Source organism: Propithecus coquereli, unplaced genomic scaffold (assembly GCF_000956105.1).
Source record: "Propithecus coquereli isolate 6110/MARCELLA unplaced genomic scaffold, Pcoq_1.0 Scaffold65, whole genome shotgun sequence".
Taxonomy (NCBI): Eukaryota; Metazoa; Chordata; class Mammalia; order Primates; family Indriidae; genus Propithecus; species Propithecus coquereli.
Window position 1 is genome coordinate 1,387,160 of NW_012152507.1, and position 24,592 is coordinate 1,411,751.

Sequence of the window (24,592 nt, forward strand, 5' to 3'; positions counted from 1 at the left end):
TTTAAAAATATATCTATAAGGCACAGCAATAATCTAGTCACTTAAAAAGTAAAGCAGCATACTGAAATTCCTTCTGTAAATGTAGATGGTACAAAATCCAGAAGTCCTTTGCCTTTGAGCAATTCTACCCATTCCAAAGTAAAATAAACCCATATCACTTGGATTTGGCCATTCCAGTAACAACTGCATTGGCTTGCCCTGCTTAACTACTCATTTAAATTTTATTATGAGGTCAAGGAATGGGGAGGTCACTGGGGAGGTCACATTCAAGGTGACACCTTACATAGCAAGAAGGAGTGTCAGCAGTAAGGCCACACTGGGAGGAGGGAGTGGGTGGGGAGAATGAGTGATAAGGTCAGAGAGGTCAGCAAAGTCTAGACCATGCACAGCTTGATGCCAGGTGTGTAGTTTAGATTTTTTTTTTTTCCATTTCAATAGATTTAAGGGGCACAGTGGTTTTATGTTACATGGATGAATTGTATAGTGGCAAAGTCAGGGCTTTTGGTGTACCCATCACTCAAATAGTGTACATTGTACCAAACAGGGAGTTTAGATTTTATCATAAGAGCAATGGGAAGCTCTTGGAGGGTTTTCAGCAGGAGAGTGGCATGATCTAACTTTTTCAAAATATCATTCTGGCAGCTGTTTTGGTGAAGTTAGAGTGGATGTGGGAAGAGCAGTTAGGAGACTATTCGAGTAATCTTGGTGAGACATAGTGGTAGCTATGCAATAAAGAGAAATTAATGAACACAGGACATATTTTGGATTTCTATCTGATAGGGCATACTGGTGGATTAGATGGGGAGTACTGGTAAGCAAGGTAAGACTGAAGGCTGCCTTGGTGCTGTTTGCTGAATTAAGGAAAGACTGTGAGAGGCATATCGGATAATTTGGGGATGGGAGAGAAGCCTAGATGGGGGTGATGCAAGAGTCCAGTTTTGGGTCAAATTAACGTTGGAATGTCTATTATATATCCAAGTATATATGTCAAGAAAGCAGTTAGATATAAAAATTTGGAGTTTGATGGAAAGGTCAGTGCTGGATTTATAAATATGGTAGTCATCAAGTTATTGCTAAAGTTTAATAAGATTGGATCTAGGTTGAGAGCATAGCTGCAGTAGAAAGCCTAGGACTCAGCCCTTGGGCTCCTCACCATTGAGAGATTGAAAAGAGAAAGCCAGCCAGCAAAGGAGACTGAGGCAGTACATTTCGCAGGAAAACCATAGAACATGGCATCCTGGAGGCCACAAGTACAGAGTATTCAAGATGGGAGTGTTTGACTTTGTCAAATGCTGTAAAGACATCAAGCAAGATGAGGACAGAAACAACCATTAGATGTGATAAAAATGGAGGCCCATTGGCCCACTAAACAGATTTTAGTGAGTAATGGGGCTGGAAACCTATTTAGAGTCAACTGAGGCAAGAATGGGATGTGAAAATACTGAGACAGTGCTTCTGCTTGCTGCAAAGGGTAGAGAAAAACAGGTAGAACTTGGAGGGGGAGCTAAGAAGTTGAGGGAAATACTTCAGTAGATATGAATACTAGTGAGATTGATCCAACAGAAAAGGAGAAAGTGATGACATAAGAGAAAAACATGTTTAACTGCAGGAGAAAGTCTTGTAGCAGGTGAGACAGTATGGGATCCAGAATAAACATAGAGGCATCATCCTCAGACAAGAGCAGGAACTCTCCACCCATCCCAGAAGGAGGAAAGTCACAGCATGTGAGTTTACACGTAAGTTGTTATACAAGGGCTGTCCGGAAAGTATCCAGCCATGTAACTGTTCTTGTTATATTAACAATGGTTGGATACTTTCCAGACAGCCCTCATAGTTGGGGGTAGATGAAAAGGGATTATTTTGGAACTAGATTATAAGCATATGCATACTATGGGATATCAAAGCTAGTATATATCAATTGTATTAATGAGTATATATAAATATATCTATCACCGTCTCAAAGAAGAATGAGACAGTAGAGCGAGGGATTTGAAGATATATCTTAGACGTTGCTTTTCCCCTACTGAAAATTTGATTCTTCAGTTTCTACCCATTACATTTCTACATACTGAAGATCTATGACTTACCAGTTATACCACTTTATAATGCTATCAGACAGGGAGCCAAATTCAAAATCTGTCCCCCTGGACAAGTTTTATCCCATGATCTTAGTCTTCTCTGATTTTTTCTCGACCTCGAGGTTGCACCTCACATACAATCAGCACTCAATCATTTCACGTTTGTCTCCTGCGCCTTGGTCTCACTGTCTCAAATAGATGTTAAGTTTCCAGGATGGGGCCAAGAATTTTACAATAAAATATCACTGTGTCTCCCACCATGAAAAACCTAGTATTAGATATAGAGTAGTACTTAACAAATTCTTGTTGACCAATTTAACCTTTTAGAGTTGAATGGCTAATAAAAAGTTTTATGCAGCAATTCCCTGGCTAAAGGAATATGCATAATTCTTCATGGCACCTGCTGGGTATTGCTGGGAGATGCTGAAATCATTCATCAATTTTCTCCTTTTTATGTTATTCAATTAGTTTGTCTGGGGCAAAGTCTAGAATGTGTATCAATCAAAAGCAAAATGAGCAGCTGTGCACAAGCTATCTTCATACAAACGATTTGCATCTACTATCTTATAGAAAGGACTTTGGTCTGAGAAAGTATTCAAGTGCAGGAAGCTTTAAGGAGAATGTAATAGTAAGCACTGAGAATTACCCCATGTTACTGCTATCTGTAGCATAATGATGAATTTGAAATCAATTTGGTAATATCCTCAGTGGAAAAATAATATTAAGTAAACAACTCATCACCATAGCCTATTTTGCATTGTCTTACATAAAATTTTTCTTTTCAGTCTTCACTGAAAGCTTAGGTGTCAGTAGACTTTTAGAATACAAATTTCTAGTTTGTTGAATTAAGTGAAGAATGCTTAGTTTCTAATTTGATTCTTAATTGTTAAGCCAATTAAAGCTATTTGGATATAACATTTAAACCAGAATACAAACATTGCTCATATATATTTTTCTTTTAAGAAGTAACTGTGCTATCATACGATATTGACTTTTAATTTTATCCAACAGGTTACCAGAGAAAGTTAAAGAATTAACAATCAGAATAGCATTTAACTAAAAATACCAGATACTACACATGGCAGTCTATAGAGCTGCAGAAGTGAGTGATTACAGCCACTGTAAAATTTTGTCATTATGTAAAGTAGCTATTGACAGAATGAACTACTTAGTTTTTCCATGTCATATGTAACTTGGTAAAGATAATATCTGATAAAATGAAATATATCAAAAGACTTAGAATTTCAGAATATATGAAACCTACACCAAAATATCATTAGGAACACTTCTTCAGCAGAATCCCATAGTATTAGAAAATACTAAAAAGAGAGAATCTTTTTTAAACATTTGTTGCATAAAATATTTCAGTTGGAAGACTTAATGAATTTTGTAAGATGTATTTGCATTTATAAGATTTTCATTTTTTGATACTTACATTTAGAGATCTGATGGTAACAGAGCCACTAAGTCTATAGGTAAGAAATATTAAATCTGTTTAGCTACTGTTCTAGGTTTCTATTAATTTCTCACTAACGTACATTGATTTTTATACTGCTTTTATTCATCCCATAAATTAGATTCTAACTCATGGCAAAATGGCAAAGTTTACATTGCTCATCTAAAAAATAAATCCAGGTAATTTAGAATTATGTTGAAATTAACCAATAAACTATGATCCATTGATTCTTTTTGTGAGTTTTTTGGGGAAAAGAAGATACATTAGTAAGGTTTTTCTTCTTTTTAATCACCAGGATAAAAAAAGATACATGAATCTTTTTCTTAAAGCTTTTTTCTTGCTGATGGAGGTAACGTACCTTAAAATGGAGGTTAATATGCAGTTAATGGCACTGACTTAACTAAATATTGCAAATGTGATAGTATAACATCTTGGTAAATATGGGAATTTTGAGAGCCATAACATTAGAGACTTTGATATGTTGTAAGATCAATAGACATGACTTACCACTATTTAATATGAGCTTTAATTTTTAAATGCCATGTTCCATGAACTTTCATGTTCCATGAAAAAGTATACTGCACAGGAAAATTGAAATTTCAATAAAGAATCAAGACAAAAGAAACAAACTTTATATTAAAGTATCTTTAAGAGGTTGTACTTACGCAGCAACCTCCTCTTTTGACAATCCTTTGAAATTCACCTCCACATAATGATCTATGTCATCTTTTTCTTTGATCAATTGAGATCTAAATGGAATGTAAAGAAATAATAAAGCACTGCCTTATCAAGTTGAAAAGCTACCAAACATATAAAATGCCACCAGGAGAACAGAAATATTCAGGGTATAATATCATATATAATACATGTTCTACAACAGCTATACAGTTAGGTTGCTGATTGATAGTTTCAAAATTTTAATTTTCCTGAATGGAAAAAGATAGGGAAGAATATTAAACCCAGTGTGTAAACAAATAAAATACCAACACATTGAAACAATTCACATTCTTAAATAAATGGAGTTTTCTCTTCGAAGTTTATGAAGTCTTCCATTTTGCTCACGTTGTTTCACAGTATAACTTTTCAACTGCTGAAGTCATATTTTGTTTGGCACAGAATCTTGAATCAAGAATATGTGTTTGATAAAAATGTGTAAAATTTGTTTGTCCCAAACATTACTAAATTTTGCCATGAACTTCTGGTTAAATAGTTTTTTTTTTTAATCACACATAAAATTTAAATTATTATTAAAGATTCAATATGCAAAATGATTTTAAAGAATACCTAATTGAGAAATATACTTGTAGTGTATTCATTCATCACGCCCCTTTTTATCTTTAAAAATAAGCATGCTATCAACCTCTCATAACTATGGGGACATGAGACAAAACAAATACCTATGTTTTATTCAGAAGCTATTAAAGAATGTTTATATAAATTTGCCTTGAATGGTTATGATAAAAATGTTTTTCTTAAATAAAGTGAATACAAGAAAAGGTTTTCTGTAAAATCTATCTTATCTTAGGGGTGGCAGATTAGGCTATATTTTTGCTCATCTTAAAAACAAAATGTAATCTCAATCATTAAAAAAGACAGAAAGAACAATCTTTTTCAGGCTTTGTAAATACTTCACATTTCTCAAAAGTAAAACAAAAAATAAGAACATGTGTATGTAGTATGCACATGAATTATGCATGTATTGAAAGATTTCTCAGCTATAGAAAAAGGAAATTTTGATTTGTTATTTTAAAAAATCTTTATGTTAGTTTAGCTGAATGTATTTATTTTGGTCCAAGGGCTTTGGTCTTTCCCAGAAATACTAAAAATGAAGTTCAGAACAAAGAAGTCTCATAATACTCGGATCATTATGCCTTGCAGAAATTGAAAAGTGTGCATAGAAAGAAAATAATCAAACCTACATAGGCAAATTGTTTATGTTGATAAATACCATATGTATTACTAAAAGTCTATAAAATTACAAATGGAAATTTTAAAGTAGGACAATCTCAGTTAATATTCATAATGCTGATAAAATGCATTGAATTTTCTGTCCTGCACCTTCCCAGCAACAACTCCAGTAGCTCAGCAGCCATTCATGGGCAGCAGTGGTTTGATGATGCATTTTTCAGACCAGCATCATTTCATGAGCTAATTCATGCCTGCCACTCGACCCTAGAAGCAAGGCTGCACCCTCCTTTCTCCAAAACAGAAGTCAGCACTCAGGACCTTGTGGATTGAAAGCAATACACCTTTCATCCCTAAAGCTTCTTCTTTCTATTCTGAGCATACATTTTAAAAATGAATCTTATCTCCAAAACTCTATAGGTGCCATGATATAATTGCAATAGGAACTAAAACAATCAGATGAGCACTCGCTTGATAAATAAATACATTTGTAGTTTTTGAATGAGGGTCATCAATCCTTTGAAACAGCAAATTTGAATATTTTGAATATAACAATGTATTTTTCTCTTATCTTTAAATGATTTTATTTTCTGAGATATGCTATCGACCTTTCTTACTGTAGGAAATTCATTCTGTAGGGAAAGAAGTGAAAACCTGGGCACATACCTTGGAATTGTTACAGGGGAGCATGGCAGCTTCTGTCTGGCTAAGGCCATAAGCTTTGGGCGTGTCATGGGCAGTGGGGGCAGGGTGGCCATTTTGGACTAGAAAAAAAAAGCAGAAATGATGGTTTAAAGAATCAATCTTTCAAAGGACCCTTTGACACTATTAGAGGACCCTAAGACATTATTAGACATCCACAGTCTATCGTCTTTGCTGAAAATGCCTCTGTATGTAGAGCTACGGTTCTCTTATTGAGGAATGATATTCAGTAAGGGGAGTCTGCAGGGTGCTTCTCTCATTATTTTCTTTTACTGTCTGCCTTTTGGCCAATTTATTTGTTGCCTGCATCTCCACCACAAAATGGATAATGAGAAAACCTGATAAATGCGTTGATGACTCAGCCAATCATCAGGTTTGGTAAGAGTTTTGTTAAGGGACATGACTGAAATTAAAAAATGAAGATTTTTAGGATAGTTATGGATTTCAAATGTTTATGCTTTGCTTTCATGTTACAATCAATGATTGAAAATTGCCCATACTTTGCTGTTTTCTAAAAGCCTTATCACTGAAAACAAAGGCTTTCTTTTAGAAGTGATAAAAGCCAACAGTAAGTCTCAAAATGGAGACAGCTCTCCTGAGAAAGCACACAGCTATAACAGTATAATGAATCACTTCAAAACGTATTGGTTTAAAAAAGTTGTTTTAAACAACTTTATTTCTCACACTTTACATGGGTCAGGAATTAGAAGATGTAATAGGATAGCTTTTCTCTACTCCATGATGACTGGGGCCCATGCTGGGAAGACTCAGAAGCTGGGGTAACCCAATGGTGGGGCACAGGAATCATTTGTAAATGTTTTCACTCATATATATGGAGGTTGATGCTAACTATTAGCTGGGAATCAATGGGAGCTGTCTACCAGAACACATACATGAGGTCTCCTCATGTGGCTTGGCCTTCCTCACAGCATGGCAACCTCAGACTTCTGACGTAGCAGATCAGGGCTCTAAAGAAAAGTATCCCAAAGAAAAGCCAGGTGGAAGCTGAATCCCCATTTAGGGTCTATCCTTCGAAGTCACATAGCATCACTTCTGCTACAATAACAAGCCTGCCCAGTTTCAAGGCAAATGAACATAGAACCACCTATTGAAGGGAGACTATCAAAGTCACACTGTAAGAAGAGAATACAGTATAGGAGACACCTTTATAGCCCTTTTTGGAAAATGCAATGTGCCAAGTGGTGAGCAATAAGAAAGGCAGGTCTATAAAATCAAGTTATCTAAACCTTACTCCAAAGAGGAAGAAGTGTGGACATGATGCCTGTGGACTTAGAATAGAAAAATTGTCACATGTTGCAAGGGCTCTCAGATGTAAAAGAACCTATGCTTCTATCAAATAGAGAGGCATCCAAAGGCCAGAGGCTACTGATCTCACCCCTACTATGTCCACCAGCTTTGACCTCTACCCTTAGCCTACACCGAACAACTGGAAGGCTTATTTTGGGTTTTAAATCACTTATCACCAGAATTTATTACCTGTGTGACCTAAAGAAAAATTACAATCAATCTGGGCCTTGAATATATTGAACAGAAATTTATTGAGCTACTACTTGGTGCCAGTCACTATTCTAGGTGCTGAAGTTACAACAGTGAACAAAAAGACAAAAATATCTAACTTCATAGAATTTACATTATAGGCATAAATATGGAGAAAGATAATATATAAATAAGCAAAATAGATAGACCATCAGATAATGATAAGATTTCACCAGGAAAAATAAAGCAGGGAACTAAAAACTACCCAAATGCTCACCAATAGTGAAGGGCTAAATAAGAGCAGAAGCAGATGAGGTCAGGGAAGTTAAAGAGAATTTTGGTGGTGTCCTAGTGGTGTAGGGGCTTAAAGGTTACTGTAAAAACTGGACTTTACTGTGATTGAGGTAAGAAGCCATTGGAGGATTTAGAGCATACAGATGATACAATCTGACTTTCACCCTGAAAGGATCACTCTGTCTTCCCTTTTGACTGTAGGGGGAGGGAGAGTAGACATCAGAGAGGTCAGCTAGGCAGCTCCTGTGAAATTTGAGTGAGCGAGTGTAGTGATTTAGGTAGAAGTGGAGGTGGGAAGATGTAGTCAGACCTGAGATAGAGCCTCCTGTAGATGGCTGAGACACGATATTCCTCTAGTGCTACAAAGCCATGGTGGGGCTGGAGATGAGACAGCACTAAGACTTGAGGGAAAACCTTTTGAAATTCAGTAAAAATGAGCACTCTTGTGTTTCTAAAAAAAAAAAAAATAAATTAACCTGGCCTAAAAGTAATTTTTTACAATATTAAAGAGAATTCTAATGTAGATCAATGTTTTAGATATAATAAATTTTAGATATAACAAATCCTAATAGCTATTGCCTAGTTTATTAAGGTATGATATGATCTAAGAAACATAATGCCCACTTATTTTTTATACAGTTATAGCTTTAAAGTGCACAGTCTAAACAGCAAATATTAGTCTTCTCCTACACAATAAACATTAGAAGCATATCATATTATACTGCATAACTTCATAATGACTCAATTATTGTTTAATTTTTTAAAAATCTATTTTTCTTACTAGATGTTATATTAATTAGTTGAGTTACTTAGATAACCAGAACTTACGAAATGGCAACATCCTGCAGAACATGTGATGAGAAGTTATGACCAACCCAGGGTTAAACGGCATATACAGCTTTGGAGGGACACTAAAGGCTCCCCAAACCTCCTTCATATGAGCTTACTTCAGAGAAGCTATGAAGACTGTTTCAGAGTCTTCCGACGTTACAGTCAACATCTGGGCCATCTCAGTTCTCAACCCTGACCTGTCTAGCCCCAGTGGATTCCAAGAGGGAGAGAAGGAAACAAAGACTATGCTTCCTTCCGTTGGGGCATTCCATGCTCTGTGAGTCAAGACTCTATTCTAAGAGCCCCACTTTGCTTACCAAGGCATTATGCAATGAGCATCGAGGCTAGGGTAATCTCTGCATAATTGCAGAGTTCTTTGAAGGGTTCACCAAGGAGTTTCAAAATGAGAAATAGTGTTTGCAATTTCCCCAAATACTAGGAAGACCCAGCTACTTGTAGACAGACCAGACCCCAGAAGCGCTGATCCAGCCAACATATCCCATCAGGGTGCATTTAACCCCCCATAAAAATTGGCCTGTGAGTATGTTATATAAAATTTATCCCTTTTGATGTTTACTTGAATTAGATGATTTGTGTTAGAAAATATAAGCATCTAATGAAATGAAATGCAAATGAATGATATACATGGAGAGGAATACATCTTCTTTGTTATACAGATCAACCACAATCTTTTTTTTTTTTTCAGATTCTCAGTCAATGTTTCCTACCATTAAAGTTTCAGCCGCCAGTTCCTTCATTTTGCTTTCCTCTGATCTGAGAACATTAGCAGCAGGAACACCTTTACTCTTAAATTTAGTTTAGTGTAAGTATTGCAAGCCCTGCTGGCAAGCCTCAAGGCATAAACTCTGAATGGGGGGTGGTCAGAGCTGTATGATAAAGTGGAAAAAAAGTTATTAACTGGAGTTGGAAAAAAATATCCCTCAACCAATCTCTGTTGGAAAGTTTAAGTTCAGAGTTAGGGTGGAACCTGAGCAGGCTCTCTCCTTGCTTCTAAACCCCACATCCCACCTTGCCTATGCCTATTGAGAAAAGGTATTTTGTTTCTCACAATCAATACATGGCCGTATAGGGCATTTTATTTTACATAACAGATAATGTGTGATCTGAATGTTATGACATACACAATATTTGAAATACACCAAATATTTAAAGGGATCCTATATCAAATTATCTTCTTATTTAAGTAATTACCATCTCTTTTATGCCTTATAAATTCAGTCTTATTTATGGTGAATTTTCCAAAGAAGGAAGTAGCTGTACTCTAGCATGCAGCCAAGGGGAAAATAAGTGGGAAAAAATGCTAGCATGTTTAGGAACCTAGCATTTCAGGCTTAAATTATATCCGTAAAGCAAAGAAAGCCTTTTGCTCTTTGTTAACATGAGTTGCACCATTTTCCTGGTGTTGGCCCGGCAGTGTTCAAAGCTCCTAGGTGAGCTCCAATCTAGACTCAACAATGAGGAATGCAACTAAACACATCACCATTAGTTATGGCACTTCATCAGGGTTCTCCTAGCTCAACACCACAGAGGAAAACACACAATATAGATACGGCTACAGGAAGGAAAATTGCTCAGGTTCAGGTGAGTAAGGAAGAAGGAGAATGAGGCACCTCTGGCTGATACCAAAAGGAGCTTAACCCCAGGAGCCCAAGCTGAAGCAGCCTGTTAGGAGGACCCAGAGGCAGCTCCCCCAGTGGTAGCAAGTGGGCAGTGCTACATGTGGCACCACAGGTGCTGAGACAAAGATCAAAATGCTGCCTGAAGCCATTCCACCGTTGGTATTCAGAAGAGATTTGGTGCATTCTTTGATCTGCTGGTTGGCTCTTGTATCACAGTTACAGTCTCTAAGTTTGGCCCCCACATGCAAAGACAAATGAGAATGGAGAAACACAGGATGAAAGGTTTGAGAGTGCTGGGTCAGGCTGACTGTGTCCCATGGTGTGAGTTTAAGTTTCTGGCCCCCAAGTAAAATTCTTCAAAGAGTAACCCTCCTGCCCTCTATTCCCAGAGATGCCTTCATCAGGAATCACGAAGGAGGGGAGGCCTACCACTGTGTAGACAGAGGCTACTTGGGAAGTGACTATGTCTGGGGCTGACCAGTGTTTCCAGGGTTCAGTCACCTTGGGGTAAAAACTGAGATGAGAGAAATAAAGCTAATAAACCACAGTAAGAAAATTTATTATATGTCATCAAGAGAGTTCAAAATAAATACGATTTTACTAAAAATCATTCATAAAAATTAAAAGTTTTCATATCATCACCACGAGCTCTTTTATCATGGAGGTTTAAAAGAAAATTACAGAAGAAATATCACTAATTATGCTCTTTAAAAAAGTAAAAAATAATTCACTTCTAGTGTTCAATAATTTTGGACACTTCTAGCACCCTGTGGTGGGTAATTAGATAGGTTGTCAAATAAAGTAAGTAGAAAGTACATATTTTCTACTAAATGACACTTATTGAATGGTTAAAACATAAATCAGGAAAAGTGTCTGAAGGCAAGCCACATTGTACTTGACTTACTTTTGCAGGTTACTGCTGACGGTCTCTCCAGGCTTACAGACTTCAGCCTGAAAATCAGGAAGCCAAGAATCACAGCAAAGGAGAGAAGAAACAAAGTTTAAAATCACTCACTAGAATAACTCCTCTCCCCCGCCCCAAGTCAGGGAATAAGATTCATTTATACAAATAAGTGCCCACCATCTAAGTTTAGATGAATTTTTTAAAAAACCCCAACGTGTATCTGTTCCTATGAGAAACTACTCACTAATTCAATGAAATGCCAAAACATCTGAAATATGTATATGTATTGATATATTTCAATACAAATATGACAGGGATAACTATTTGTTTGTTCTTTCAGATTTATGAAGTGGAGCTAGTTATCTTTACCCAAACCAAAAGCATCTGTCCTCTTTCTGTTTCCACCCAGCTCTAAATAAACAGGGCCAATTGACTTATTCCTACACCTGTTTTTCCGCTGCCCTGAGAGGATTAGGTGAACTGGGGAGCAAGAAGAGCTCCTGTCCCTATTCCTCTTTCAGTTCGTTTCTTGAGGTCAGTGGCAAGGGCCTGGACTCAGGAAGCCTGAAAGAAAAGACTGACGGGGGAAGGTGTGTCAGGGTCAGGGAAGGGACTGCCTGGAAGAACAGCCCGCCTCTCCAAGGAGCTGAGAAAGTCCAGTCGCCAGCCCCGCCCCTGCCTTCACGAACCTCGGTGGACTGGCCCTGGAGGCAGCTCCAGTTTTCTGTTCCGCCGCCGCGGTGAGTCCCCCACCGGCGGCAGGTGCTGGGCGCCGGCGCGGACCCCTCCTTCTGTGGTGCTTCAGAGGCCTAGAGCCGCCGGGGCGAAGAGAGGGGACGCGGAGAGCGTTTCCTGGGAAACAGAGGAGAGAGGCGGGGCGGTCGGGGGAGGAGTTAGCTTAAACCGGGGCTCGGGATTGGGGCAGCTCCAAGACTCCGGCCTGGGGGTGGAGCTTGGGGGTGGAGCTTACTGACTGCCTGGGCCTCCAGACTCCGCACAGCAGGCTCTTCAAGCAGGGCTGCTTTCAGAAGTTAGACACTTTCAAAAATTAGCTCTCATAACTCAAGGGTCTCGAATTTGCCGCCTGAATCATTTCCTTCATGGCACTGCATTCTCAATATTTCGCAGCATTTCTCTTTTGTCCACAGGTTAATGGTAAAATGCTGAGGTTGGCATTCATGGCCTCCCAAACCTGACGCCACTTTATCCCCCTGGCCAAGTCGTTCATTTTCCTCTTCCTCAGCCTCTGTCGCGGTCAGAACACACACAAATACTTTTCCCAATCCTGTTTCCAGAAAGATAATTCAGTTTTGAGTTGTGATCTGCTAAACATTCAAAGTGTCTTTCAAAGACTCTCCCTCCCATATCCTTTTTTTTCTTTTTTGAATTTTTACCTGAAACTCAGGATTTTATATTTACTCTAACTAAATGTAATCCTGTTAATCTCAGCCCATCATTCCATCTTTTCTCTCACAGAAAAGTGCAAGGAAGTGAGCTTCCTTGCTTCTTCCCTCCTATGGGACAAAAGAGGGAGATTTGTTGCTTAGTACACCTCAAATACAGACCTGCTAGAAAGTTAGGCTTCTATTCATTGCCTACTGTCCCACTGTAGAAGAGCGAGCCAGCAATACTGCTCACACGAGTCATTCTATTAACCATAAATTGATTCTATTTGGAGCACAAGCATGGCAACCATAATCACACTTTCTTTCCAACATCTAATTTGCTGCAACAAATTACTACATATTTCCACCATGTAAATTTACATGATACATTCCCATGATCACTGTGACTGGGGAGCAGGTCTTTGACCGGAGTGACTCACCCAGAAAGGACCATCTTATGAAAACCAGTTTAATAGCCATTGGCTTCTCTTGGTGAAACTTTTATCTTGACCCTACTAATTACTGTAATAATTATGAGCCCATGTGATTTATTAAAATTTTTCAAGTACCATAAGAAACCATATAAGAAAATAGAATATCAATGAAATTTTATCAATAATTCTCTTAGTTTGTGTTGCTATCACAAAATACCACAGACAGGGTAATTTATAAATAATATAAATCTATTTCTCACAGTTCTGGAGGCCACGAAGTCCAAGATTAAGGTGCCAGCAGGTTTGGCATCTGGTGAGGGCCCAGTCTCTGCCTCCAAGATGGTGCCTTGCTGTTGTGTCCTCCAGAGGCTGCGACAGACACTCTGTCTTCACATGGTGAAAGAGTAGAAGACAGCATTCCCTCAGTCCCTATTATAAGGACCATAATCCCATCCATAGGGCTCTGCTCTGATGACTTAATCACCCCCTAAAGACCTCCACCTCTTAATGCTATTGAACTGGCCATTAAGTTTCAACATTTGAATTTTGGGAAACACACTCAGACTACAGCAATAACTTAATTAGTAAGGCAGAATTTTGGATATTACAAATCGAAGTGTTAAAAAAATAACTTTAGTGATTCTATGAACAATTTTGGCAGTAATATCTTCATATTTTTCCTAGGCTAGTTAGATAATTGAGGATCTATTAACCATTACAGTGGCCATGAGAATGCGCTTCACAGACCACTAGCCATAAACAGCATAATTAACCAAGAGCCCCAGGTACTACATTTTAAAATTTGTGGCTCCCATGCCTTTTGGGATTATTTCTAGTCAATGACAATGTGAAGCAAGAGTATTGATACAGACCAGCTCCTGAGAGACATAGGATTCCTCTGAAGGCCAAATTTGGTTGAAGAATTCTCCTGTGGCTTTACCACACCTTTTACCAGTCTATGATACTTCCACTTAACCCTTTCTCCCTCTCTCCTTCATTGGGGGTCAAAATTGGATCCACCTGATGGCTCTCAGCCTTCTCCAGCTCCCTCCATATTTTCTTTCAAACAGGCATTTCCTCAAATAAAATTTTTGCATATTTACCACATTTTTGCATCAGCTTCTTGAAATACCCTGACCAACACATCTAAAAACTTTCCTAAATTCTCTTCAACATTTATGTCATGATATACAGGGTCAGAATCCCAATGGTAGAGTCCAGCCCCCAGGGGCAGAACATTGAGTGGCACATCCTCTTGTCCACTTAGAAATGACCTAAAATAAGAAGTGGCTCTTAATAACCATGTGGACATAATTTCCTGCCCACTGGAGGTTAGTTTATTTCAGTGCTTACTCAACTCAATGATTTATGAACAACATGATCAGATTTGGCAGAAATTCAGGTTACACATGGATAAGCGAGCAATAAGGATTTGCCCTGACCAGGGATGACCTGGCCTTTGCTACTACAGAGAGCCCATTTCGCATGCAGTGGTGACCAAGCCCAGGTTTATGATAGGATACCATACCCTGCGAGGGCCAACCTACTAGCTGGAGAAAGTTTTTTATATTTTATCTGCTCTGTTACAGAGGGGGCAGTGTTTTGTCCCCACTAGAATAGACAGGTATTCTGTGTAGGGATTTACCTTCCCAACCGGTTATGATTCTGACAGCAGCATCACCAATGGACTTATAAATGCCTATTAATGGCCACAATACAAATGGCTTCTGGGGAAAGCAGTAAAGGGGTTTGTTGATGTTCATGGACTCTTTGCTTTTACCCATAGCCTATTATCCAGAAATTTATGCCTTGTAGAAGGAAATAAATGAAGACTCAGAGCTGCAGCTGGAGTACACTACCTTCTAAGTTTGGGGTGTAGTCCTACAAGATACAATATGTACTCTAACCCAGGAATCAGTGTATAGTGCTGTTTCTCAGAGCCAAGATACTTGGGTTCAAGAACCAAATGGCAGACCAGGGAGTGACACTGCTTGATATTGCACCTAATATCTCATATTCAGAAATTTACTTCTCAGCAACACAACTCTAAAATGTGCTCGATTAGAGTTCTTAATAGTGAAAAGAGAAGTGGTTCTACTGTGAGACACAACTTTGCTTCCATTGAATTGAATTCTGAGTTTGCCACCTAGTGTATTGAGTGCTTCACAGGAGTTGTGGTATTAGACAGGATGGTTGATCTTAACTACCAAAAAATAGAAAGAATTAAAGATGAAACCTAGGGGAATCCTGGAGTGCCTTCCAGAACTTCAATGTCTAATGGTTAAAATTATTAGGAGACCGCACGGTCTCATATGTGTTGTAACACCAAGGGCTTGTATCCATTTTAACAGAATTTTCAAGTTTTTTTTTTATTTCAGCATATTATAGGGGTACAAATGTTTAGGTTATGTATATTACCTTTGCCCAGCCTGAGTCAGAGCTTCAAGCATGTCCATCCCCCAGACGGTGTGCACCACACCCATTAGGTGTGAATATACTCATCTACTCCTCCCCCCCACACGTGCTCAACACCCAATGAATGTTTCTACTATATGTGCACATAAGTGGTGATCAATTAATACCAATTTGATGTGAGTACATGTGGTGCTTATTTTTCCATTCTTATGCTACTTCGCTTAGTTATTCCATCAGGTTAAGAACTTTGACCAGCTGAGGTACTAAATGGAAAAAATAAAAGAAAATGTATAGTGGAGAAGGAAAATTATTCATACTTATGCTGCATGGCAAGTTGCAGAAACAAAAATACCACTTGCATCTACCTAGAAAATTAAGATGAGATCATACCAGAACTGCAGGGAGAATGGATATTATGGACCAATCTGGCACTTGGATGTGACTGCAGTAACAGTCAAATTTTTTTGATTGGCTCCTTTCGGGAATGCAGCGATCATGGTTTGGGTTTGGTAAAGAATTACATTATGTTATTATGGGAATTATGATGTATATGGATGGTGGGCAGCCAGAGGGGTAGATCATAGTGAACATCTGTCATTCTTCTTGGTCACCCAGCATCTATACCTCCTACCCATGTTTGGGAAATCTTGTACCCTATTAAGAGTCTACTTTTAGCTATAGAAGCTCAATATGCCAGAAAGTTACTCTTACCCAGACTCATTAGCAATGAGGGCATGGATATATCACTAATTTCATCCAATTAAGCACATCTGCTCCAGCCTCTGAACCAGAAGTGAGTCCTGCAAAGAAATAATGATTATGCAGAACTGGGAAGGCTGGTAGCAGGGGTCGCCCCACATCAGTTTTCAAAGGCAGCACTGTATAGGGCTTGGGGCCAGGAGTAATGGACTCAGACATCCAAGGTCACACCAGAGAGGTCACAGGACCAGTTATGAGACATGATGTTGGGCATTAATCTAAGCTTCAAGTTTGGTCTCCAGCTGTGAATATTCTGTGAGAGATTCAATGTGATTTTAATAAAATTATATCTGCTTATATTAGTCAGAATTGGTTTCTGCTCTTTGCAAATAAGACCCTGATTGATATTCTACCTCTTCTGAATGGGTGATTTGAGAGATCTTTGAGGGAGAAGTGCTTTTACTGCCTGGACCTAATGCATTGCTCTTGAATGTATTCAAGGCCAGCACCAATCTGCCAGTTGACTTTACCAGCTGAGTAACTTGTTTTTGATCAGAGCAGGACCAGCCCTGCTCTGCTTTATGAAGCTACCTGCAGGGCAGCATGCATCCAGTTCTGCTGTATTGCTTTAGTTTTCCCAGCTAATCAGTGACAGAGCTGCAATTTATTCAGGTATTCTGACTCCAAAATCCTTCCTCCTAATCACTATGTTCCACTGACTTTGGTAGTGATGTCTCATAGATGGAAATGGTCCCTCTGAAGGTGAGCGGTCTCCTTGAGACTTTTCCAGATCACATCATTAATATAGTCTCCATATTATCTGATTGGCTACCGCCTACTGACAAGAGCAATCAGTTTGATTAGCAAGCTGCATATTTCTGAAACTTTTAAAGTCATCCACCTAAACAGTCCTGCACCTTTCACATCATTAATGTGCTGCTGTATCTTTGCACTTGCCCTTCATCAGTGTATCTTTCACTAGCATACTTCCTCTCCAGAAAGAACAGCATGGTCTCAGCACCCTGTTGAGCCTGGCTCCCACCCCTGGAATCATTGCTGCTCCCCTTTCTGCCTTCTGAAACTACTGCTGTGCTTCCTTCTTTGCTCAGTTCGGCTCTTTGCCAATCCCAATAACTGGACTAACGTAGTGTTTTAGAATTCATCTAGTGATTGCTTTGAAACTGTGACAAGTTTTGTGGAAGGAAGAGACCCTTAGAGGTGCAGAAGCATATCCTTCTAGGCTGTTTTAACTGAGTAAGAGCTTACTGCAAATAAAACAGACTTATTTTATGCACTTAATTTTGCATGAAATTCATAGACAGAAGGCATATTTTTGTATAAGTAGAATCTTGCTCAGTTGATGATTCCTTCCAGTTTCCTAAGAGAAAAAAAGATGGGTGTCTCACTTACAATACATAATAAGCCTCAAAAATTCTCCAAATTACTTTTCCTTTTTTTAAGCATTCAGATTGAGAGATGAAATGGAGACAGCAGCACTGTTGAAGATTAAGTAAACTACCGTTGTAAGCGTCCTCAGTAAATGTAGCTCATCATGCAAGTCGTTAAACACATAGATTTCAGAAGAGCACATCTGTGTCATGTTTCACTGCTCCAACAACACATTGATGGGAGACTAAAATATTTTCAAGAAATTTGACACCCAAAATGTTTATTTCAATGTTTCCCTTTTCCCCATCATCACTTTTTGTTCCAGAGAGAAAAAGTTGAAAATTGCAGACATTTTCCAATAGCTTTTTCCTAAAATATTGATAAAACTTAGGATGAAAATATTTTTATTGTTTTCCATATTAGTGATGCCAAAAGTAGCTAAGCAGATGATTATTTAACGAAGTAAAAAAAGACCATGTATATAGTCAGTTCATAGACACTACAGGCACCAAAAATGGTACAAGAGAGTTTGAGAAGCAGGGGAAGGAGAGGTTTTTAAATGAAATTGAGAGCTGTAAAAATCAACTATCATAGGCAAGACCAAGCATCTGTAAAAATAGGACCTTGTATGAAAGGGCTTGTAGAAATGTGGCCCACGAGACTGAGGACTGGTAGACTAAAGACCTAGGCGTATTTTCAGAAAATTTTTCCTATAATTGATTCCACTGAAATATAAGTTGCCTAGAAGAGATAATGTCATGACTGCTGAAAAAGCAGAAGGCAGAGGGTAAGGAAGACTTTTCCAAGTGCCCTCCGACAGTGTCTGAAGACACTGGGGGCTTATTCCAGAGGCTAATTCCAGCTGTGTAGACAGAGATGTCGCCAGTATAATGCAATCCTGCAGGTGGCCAAAGCTCGGTAGATGTGTCTTTTACAGACATCTGACTCCTTTCTAATTCTGTGCTTGCCAGTGGATCTTCTGACTTACAATTTGCTTTCTAATTGAAAAAGAGAGTTAGGTCCCAAGTTGTCAGAATTTGTTGTCTCGTCAAATACAGATTTGAACATAAATTGGCAATCTGGTGCGTAAACTAGTTTTTAGAATTTTGATTAATGTAAATCAGTTTCTACTTTCAGATTACTTCTTGGTGAACTGGCAAATATTTGTCTTTGAATCCGAAAAGCTGTAAACCTGACACCAAGCTGGTGTTTCTACCCAATACCGCCTCACCACAAAACTCTACAGAGCAGCCTACTTCAAGATCTCTCTGCTCCTCAGATGAGTATTACAGCCATTTAATCTGTCTATTTTCCCAACTTGAAAAGACATAAGGGTTATTTAAATTAAGCTGAAATGTTGTGGTTCAAGTCTGCAGAATTCACAAAATGACATACCACTATATAGGGTACTGGTTTCATTATAAGTGTTTTAGAAAGTCATTGGAGATATGTAACCAAGAGAGTGACAGGACTTTGTGACATGTTTAAAAGGTCCCTGGCTACTTGTGAAGGGTATGCTACAGAGAGACGAGAGTGGACAGGGCAAACTTCTCAGCAGGCAGCACATCCATTAGTCTAGGTGAGAGACTTGGTAGTAAAGAGATCGGCTTGGGTTAGGGTAGTAGAGATAGAGCTTGGTAAGAAAGGAGAAGAGTCAGGACAAATTTTAAATGCAGAGTCCACGAAATCCTAGAAATTTTGATTCAGCAACTGGAACTATGGGGATCCCTTCACTGAAATGGAGAAATCTTGGGAGAGGGTGAAACAGGTGAAACAGAGAGAGGGAAAATCCAGGGTGCTATTTTCACATGTTAAATTTAAGCTGACGATTAGATATTCAGGGTGAAAATGTGAAGGGAGCAGTTGAATAAACAGATCTGAAATTCAATGATATATATTTGGAAGTAATTGGAATACTGGTTGTAGTTAAAAAACAGGAATGGGATGAAAATCATCGAGGGAGGAAGTGTTAATGTGCTATATCATAAGAAAAAATACCATCAATATATAAACTTTCTTCTGTCAATGAAAACAGAATTTTGCTTTGCCAACATCTAAGCCAGTAGGTTATCATCACTGTGTTCAATAACATTCATAAAATAAATATTTCATATGGACTTAGTATTTGCTAGGAATTTTAAGAGTGGCAGTGATGGAGACACAGTAAAACCAAGGCCAGCTGAAGTCCCACTGCAGCCCTTTCTGTGGCCAGCTCCTACATCAGGCAGGCCTTTCCATGTCCCCCTCACCACTGCCCCTTGATTCCCCTAAAGCCATTGATTCAACCCCAAGGAACCTACTCTAGTGGTCCACCTTAACCCCTTACTGGTTTTATGTGATCTCTGCCTCCAGGTTTTGGGCCACTAGTTTAAATAGCATTTTTATTTTAGTAATTAGAAATGATTACTTCTAAAATAAAATTACCTAATGGGGTACATTTAAACAATATCCTCTGTTTTAGGCTGCTATAACAAGGTACCATAAACTGGTGGCTTACAAAGAACAGAAATTTATGTCTTATAGTACTAGAGAATGGGAAGCCCAAGATCAAGGCACCCGCAGATTTGTTATCCAGTGAGGGCCCACTTTTCTCGTTCATAGATCTTGCCTTCTTGCTGTGTTCTTACTTGGTGGGAGGGACGAGGTTCTCTCTGAAGCCTCTTTTATAAGGGCACTAATCCCATTCATGAGGGCACTGCCCTCATGACCTAATCACCTCCCAAAGGCCCCACCTCCTAATACCATCACTTTGAGGGTTAGGATTTCCAAATATGAATTTTGGGGATACACATTTAGACCACAGCACCCTCTCTCACACTTTGGTTGCACTAGTGCTAACACATGACAATCAGTTTACTATCATGCCTTGTGTTAAGGAGCCAAATAAATTGATGACAGTAAATTAAGATTTGCAAAGGTGTGATTGATTTGGTTAAAGGATAAAAAGAGATAACCCTATTTTGAGTTTTTACTGTAGGATTTCTCACTTCTCAAGAGTAACTCTTATCTTTCTTTCATGAGCATGAAAAACCTAGAGCTTATGATTGCCTCAGGCAAGTGAGTTTGAAGGTCTTCTTCCGATTGAATGAAAGATAATAATCAAAATCTAGGTCAAGATTTATTTATTCTGTAGAGAATTGTTTAATTTAAGCTAATGCTTTAAATTTAAGTCAGAACACATTGTAATATATGATTCATACTGTGCCTATCAGATATTCTTAATGACTGCACACATTGTAATCTCATTCCGACTATTTTACTTTGAGGAATTTCCTAACATCAAGTAGTACAGCCATTAAATTATCATTACAAAGATATCAAACTTCCTTCATTGCATCTATTTCTCAAGACACATGCATGAGGTACGTGTCTGGAAGCTTTAGAAACTTCAATATACCTTTTCAGAAAAAGAATGAAAACAAAGGGTTTATAGTAAAAAAAAAAAAAAAAGCGAAACAGAATGGAAAAAATGGCAAAGAGAAAGAATCTAGTTTGATGTATGACATGGAGAGTCTCCCCTCAGAGAAATGGAATAAAGTCACTGATAGTTATCATTAGCAATAGGCACTGGCATGTTAAATGTTGTAATAACTATTAAAATATAAGAAGTAAAAAATGATAATTAAATAGCAAAACTTTAAGAGATGGTGATCATATTTGGTGGTGAATAAAGATAATTATCCATCGTGAATACTTTTTTATGGGAGAAATTAAGCAACATTTCATATAATTTACATTTCAACAAAATGATTCTAGTTGGCATTATATAACAAGTAAATCTTTGGTATTTAAGAGTATATACGCTAACTACACTAAGGATTCACTCTGAAAGTTTCTTTTGTCTTATCAAGTCTTCATATAGTTGATTATGAACACTGGTTATGGATGAAAAAAACCATACATCATACCATCAGTGAAATTAGGAAAAAGTCAAAATGAGTCCCAAAAAGCTCTGAGACAGTTTCTCTGCTAATATCCACAAAATAATGAAAACAGACCAAAATTGCATTCTTTGGTTAAAGACTCCACCTATCAACAGGACCATTGGAAAAAATAATAATAAGGCATTGAGAGAGGTAGAAATAGCATGTTTGAGTTATGCTACAGTAGAAGTCAGAGTTATGTTAGAATAAATATTTGAGTTTTGTTAGAATGAGAGTTAGCATTTGCATATCCTAAAATCTGGAGATGGTAAGGGAGGTGGATTTGATAGTCAGGTCCCTGCACTCTGAGGATAACGGGGTTATTCACAATAAAGGTCACACATGCAGCAGTGACGATGAAAGAAAAGGCCACTCCTGATTATTACTTATAAACCAAAGAGCATGAGCACGAGCACAGACTTGCTGGAGGTCTGTAGGAAAAAAGTAGGATTAATGAAGAAGAAAGGAATTAATGAGCACAAGGCCAGATTTCTGGCTCTGTTACATGACCAAAAATCACACCTATCTTCCAACCAGCTTCATTATAAAATGATGACAAATATTTACAAGGAGGCTAGACAGATGTAAGGAATCTTATCTGCAAATGAATTTCCATAACTGCCAGTGGCTCAATAGTACCAGGGAAATTTTGTAGGCAAATGGAGAGCATCTAGTTCAAATTACAATTGGGGAAACAGAGACAAAATGATTATCCAGCTAAAGGCAGAGGCAGAAGACCACAGCCCACCAACTCTTACAAGAACAGGTTTCTCTCCAACACATTACAAGAAAGGTAATATGCGACCTCCTCTTCAAATACAAGATACATCATTGAACTTCACAAATAAGCCTCAAACTGCCTTTTTAGCCAATATGTTCAATTTTCCCCCAAGCTAAATTAGAATAAATCACAGAGAAATAATATGACATAATTGATTTGAGTTTTATCTTCTTTTATTTTCTCTTTCTTTTCTCATGGAGTTGCTAATGAGCAGTAAAACGGTCAAAAATCAAAAAAGGAGAGAAAGCAAAGGACACATAGAAAATCCACCAAGTGACTAATCAGCCCAATGTAACTGAGCATTAACACTAACGTTATTTATCTGGTGCAGATCAAAAGCTTTCATCATGCTCTAAAATTTCAAAAAATTCAAGTAAATCTGGACCTAGAAGAACAATTTTTCTGGAATAGAATGACTCGCCAGCTTTTCTCAGAATGTGCTGAAGCTTTATCGTCTGAAACTAAGATACCACTCTCCTTATCACAAAAGATGTAGTTGGAACTGAAAATAAATAAGGTCTTACTGATGAGCTGTTCCTTTGCATTTATTTGTCTTACCATCTTCTACACTGGACAAGTACAGACGGCAGAGTATCTTTACATGCAAGAGAGGAAGAGCAACATGTTCCCTCCCACTTCTTGTTGTGCACACACGTGCACACACACACATACTCACGAAGAGTAATCAGTTCCTTTCAAGTGTTCAAGTGTTGTCATTGAATCCACACCAATATACGCAAATGCCAAAGGGAAAAAAGACCTCAGGAGTGTTTTACTTAGTGTGTTAACTTACCCCGACTGACTTTCCCAGGCTCCTAGCCTCACTCCTGGGATGTTAGAGAGCCTCCCATGGCCATCGCTGAGCACATCTTTTCTGGATTGTCTCTTATTTTTTCTACCCTCATCCACCTAATCCTACATGGTCCCAGTCCCTTGATTTTTGAAGCCATTTTCTCCTATTCTTCCAAGTAACTGCCCTGTCTTGGGACCCAGCCTCCACTCTTTCTACTCCTCTTTTTTCGCCTGCTAGCAAGGACAAGGAGGAGTTTTCTAATCCTGAAAGGAGTCGGTAGAGGGGCTGAGGAGGAGAAAGTGACCCTCCCCAAATCTCTGGACTTAAGAAAGAATATCTAAAAATAATCAGACCCATCTTCCTGCAAAGGTGAATCTTCTGATAGCTCATCTCCTATGTCTGAGATGATCTGTCTCCTTGGCTATTTTAGGTGCAGATTCTAGAAAGGCTGGGCAGAATATATGAGTAGAAAATAGATTACTCCCCAATCTATTTCTGTGTGTTGGCTGCATAAGTTAAAGTTCTCTTTGTTAAAGGACTCTAGAAGTCAATCTGTTAGGATAGTATTAATATTGTGGAACTTGATATCAACTCCATTAGCAGAAAGAAAGCAACCACATTTAATTTACCAAGCAGATATGGTCACGTCAAATACGTTATTCAGGCCGCTGGGGCACATCAGCGCAGGGTCGAAGATCCACTATGTGTTTCTGACCTGGCCCGAAGTCTCCCAAGTGGAGGAGGAGTGTAATGGGGCTGAAATCATATTGTTTCCACTTGTTTGCTTGCGCCCAGCCAGGGCTGCAATCCCGAAAGGAAAGGGCGACATAATTTGGCACCCAAAGGCACCTTTTGGTGGCTGAGCCTGACTCAGCTTGGTGGGCTGCTACCAGGCAGAGGAAATGCCTTTTTTAAAACTGATCTGCCCAGAGCAGAGGCTCTTAGTAGGACAGCCAGAGCCCTGTCTCAGTATCACTTATCCATCCATTTTATGGACAGAGAAATAATTTCAGTGTCTTTAAATGAAAAAATGGCATCAACAGTGATTTTTAAGCTTTCTTTAGCAGTAAAATTATCTCTTCAAATGGATTCTGATAAACTTCATGTCTATATCCAAGCTGCTCTGCTTAAATTCTGCATGGGGTTCTGGCTTTTCCCTCTTCTCCAAAACCATGGTTTATTGTGGACTGTAGTTTAAGAATTTCTTTGCTCCAAGTTATTTTTAATAAAGCATCAGATGGTTTAAACTAGAGCAAAATAAATTTCCACCAGAGGGTTAGTCTTCTACTTACATGTTTCTTCTCACATGCCCACGGCATTTACCACTTTTCAAATGTACGAAGTGTGCCGGTAATCCATTGTCATTCATGACTATCTTCCTCCCTTGATTTTTATTTTTCAGAGACACCGAGGCTTTAAGAAAGTCATCTTGCTTGCATGAAATGGTAGCACCAAGCTGAGGATTG

The 24,592-nt window shown here is 38.4% G+C and overlaps 1 protein-coding gene across 1 annotated transcript in view; it reads right to left on the reverse strand.

Annotated features, from left to right (window-relative positions):
- The window catches only part of TTC29 (tetratricopeptide repeat domain 29), a 227,020-nt gene extending 214,848 nt beyond the window's left edge, over nucleotides 1–12,172 (reverse strand). The window contains exons 1-4 of the mRNA XM_012660038.1: nucleotides 11,997–12,172; nucleotides 11,308–11,354; nucleotides 6,106–6,203; nucleotides 4,200–4,283 (exon numbers count right to left, since the gene is read on the reverse strand). Of these exons, the coding sequence (XP_012515492.1) occupies nucleotides 4,200–4,283; nucleotides 6,106–6,197 (176 nt within the window). The 5' untranslated portion in view covers nucleotides 6,198–6,203; nucleotides 11,308–11,354; nucleotides 11,997–12,172. The remainder of the gene's footprint in view (nucleotides 1–4,199; nucleotides 4,284–6,105; nucleotides 6,204–11,307; nucleotides 11,355–11,996) is intronic.
- Between the last annotated feature and the right edge of the window lie 12,420 nt (nucleotides 12,173–24,592).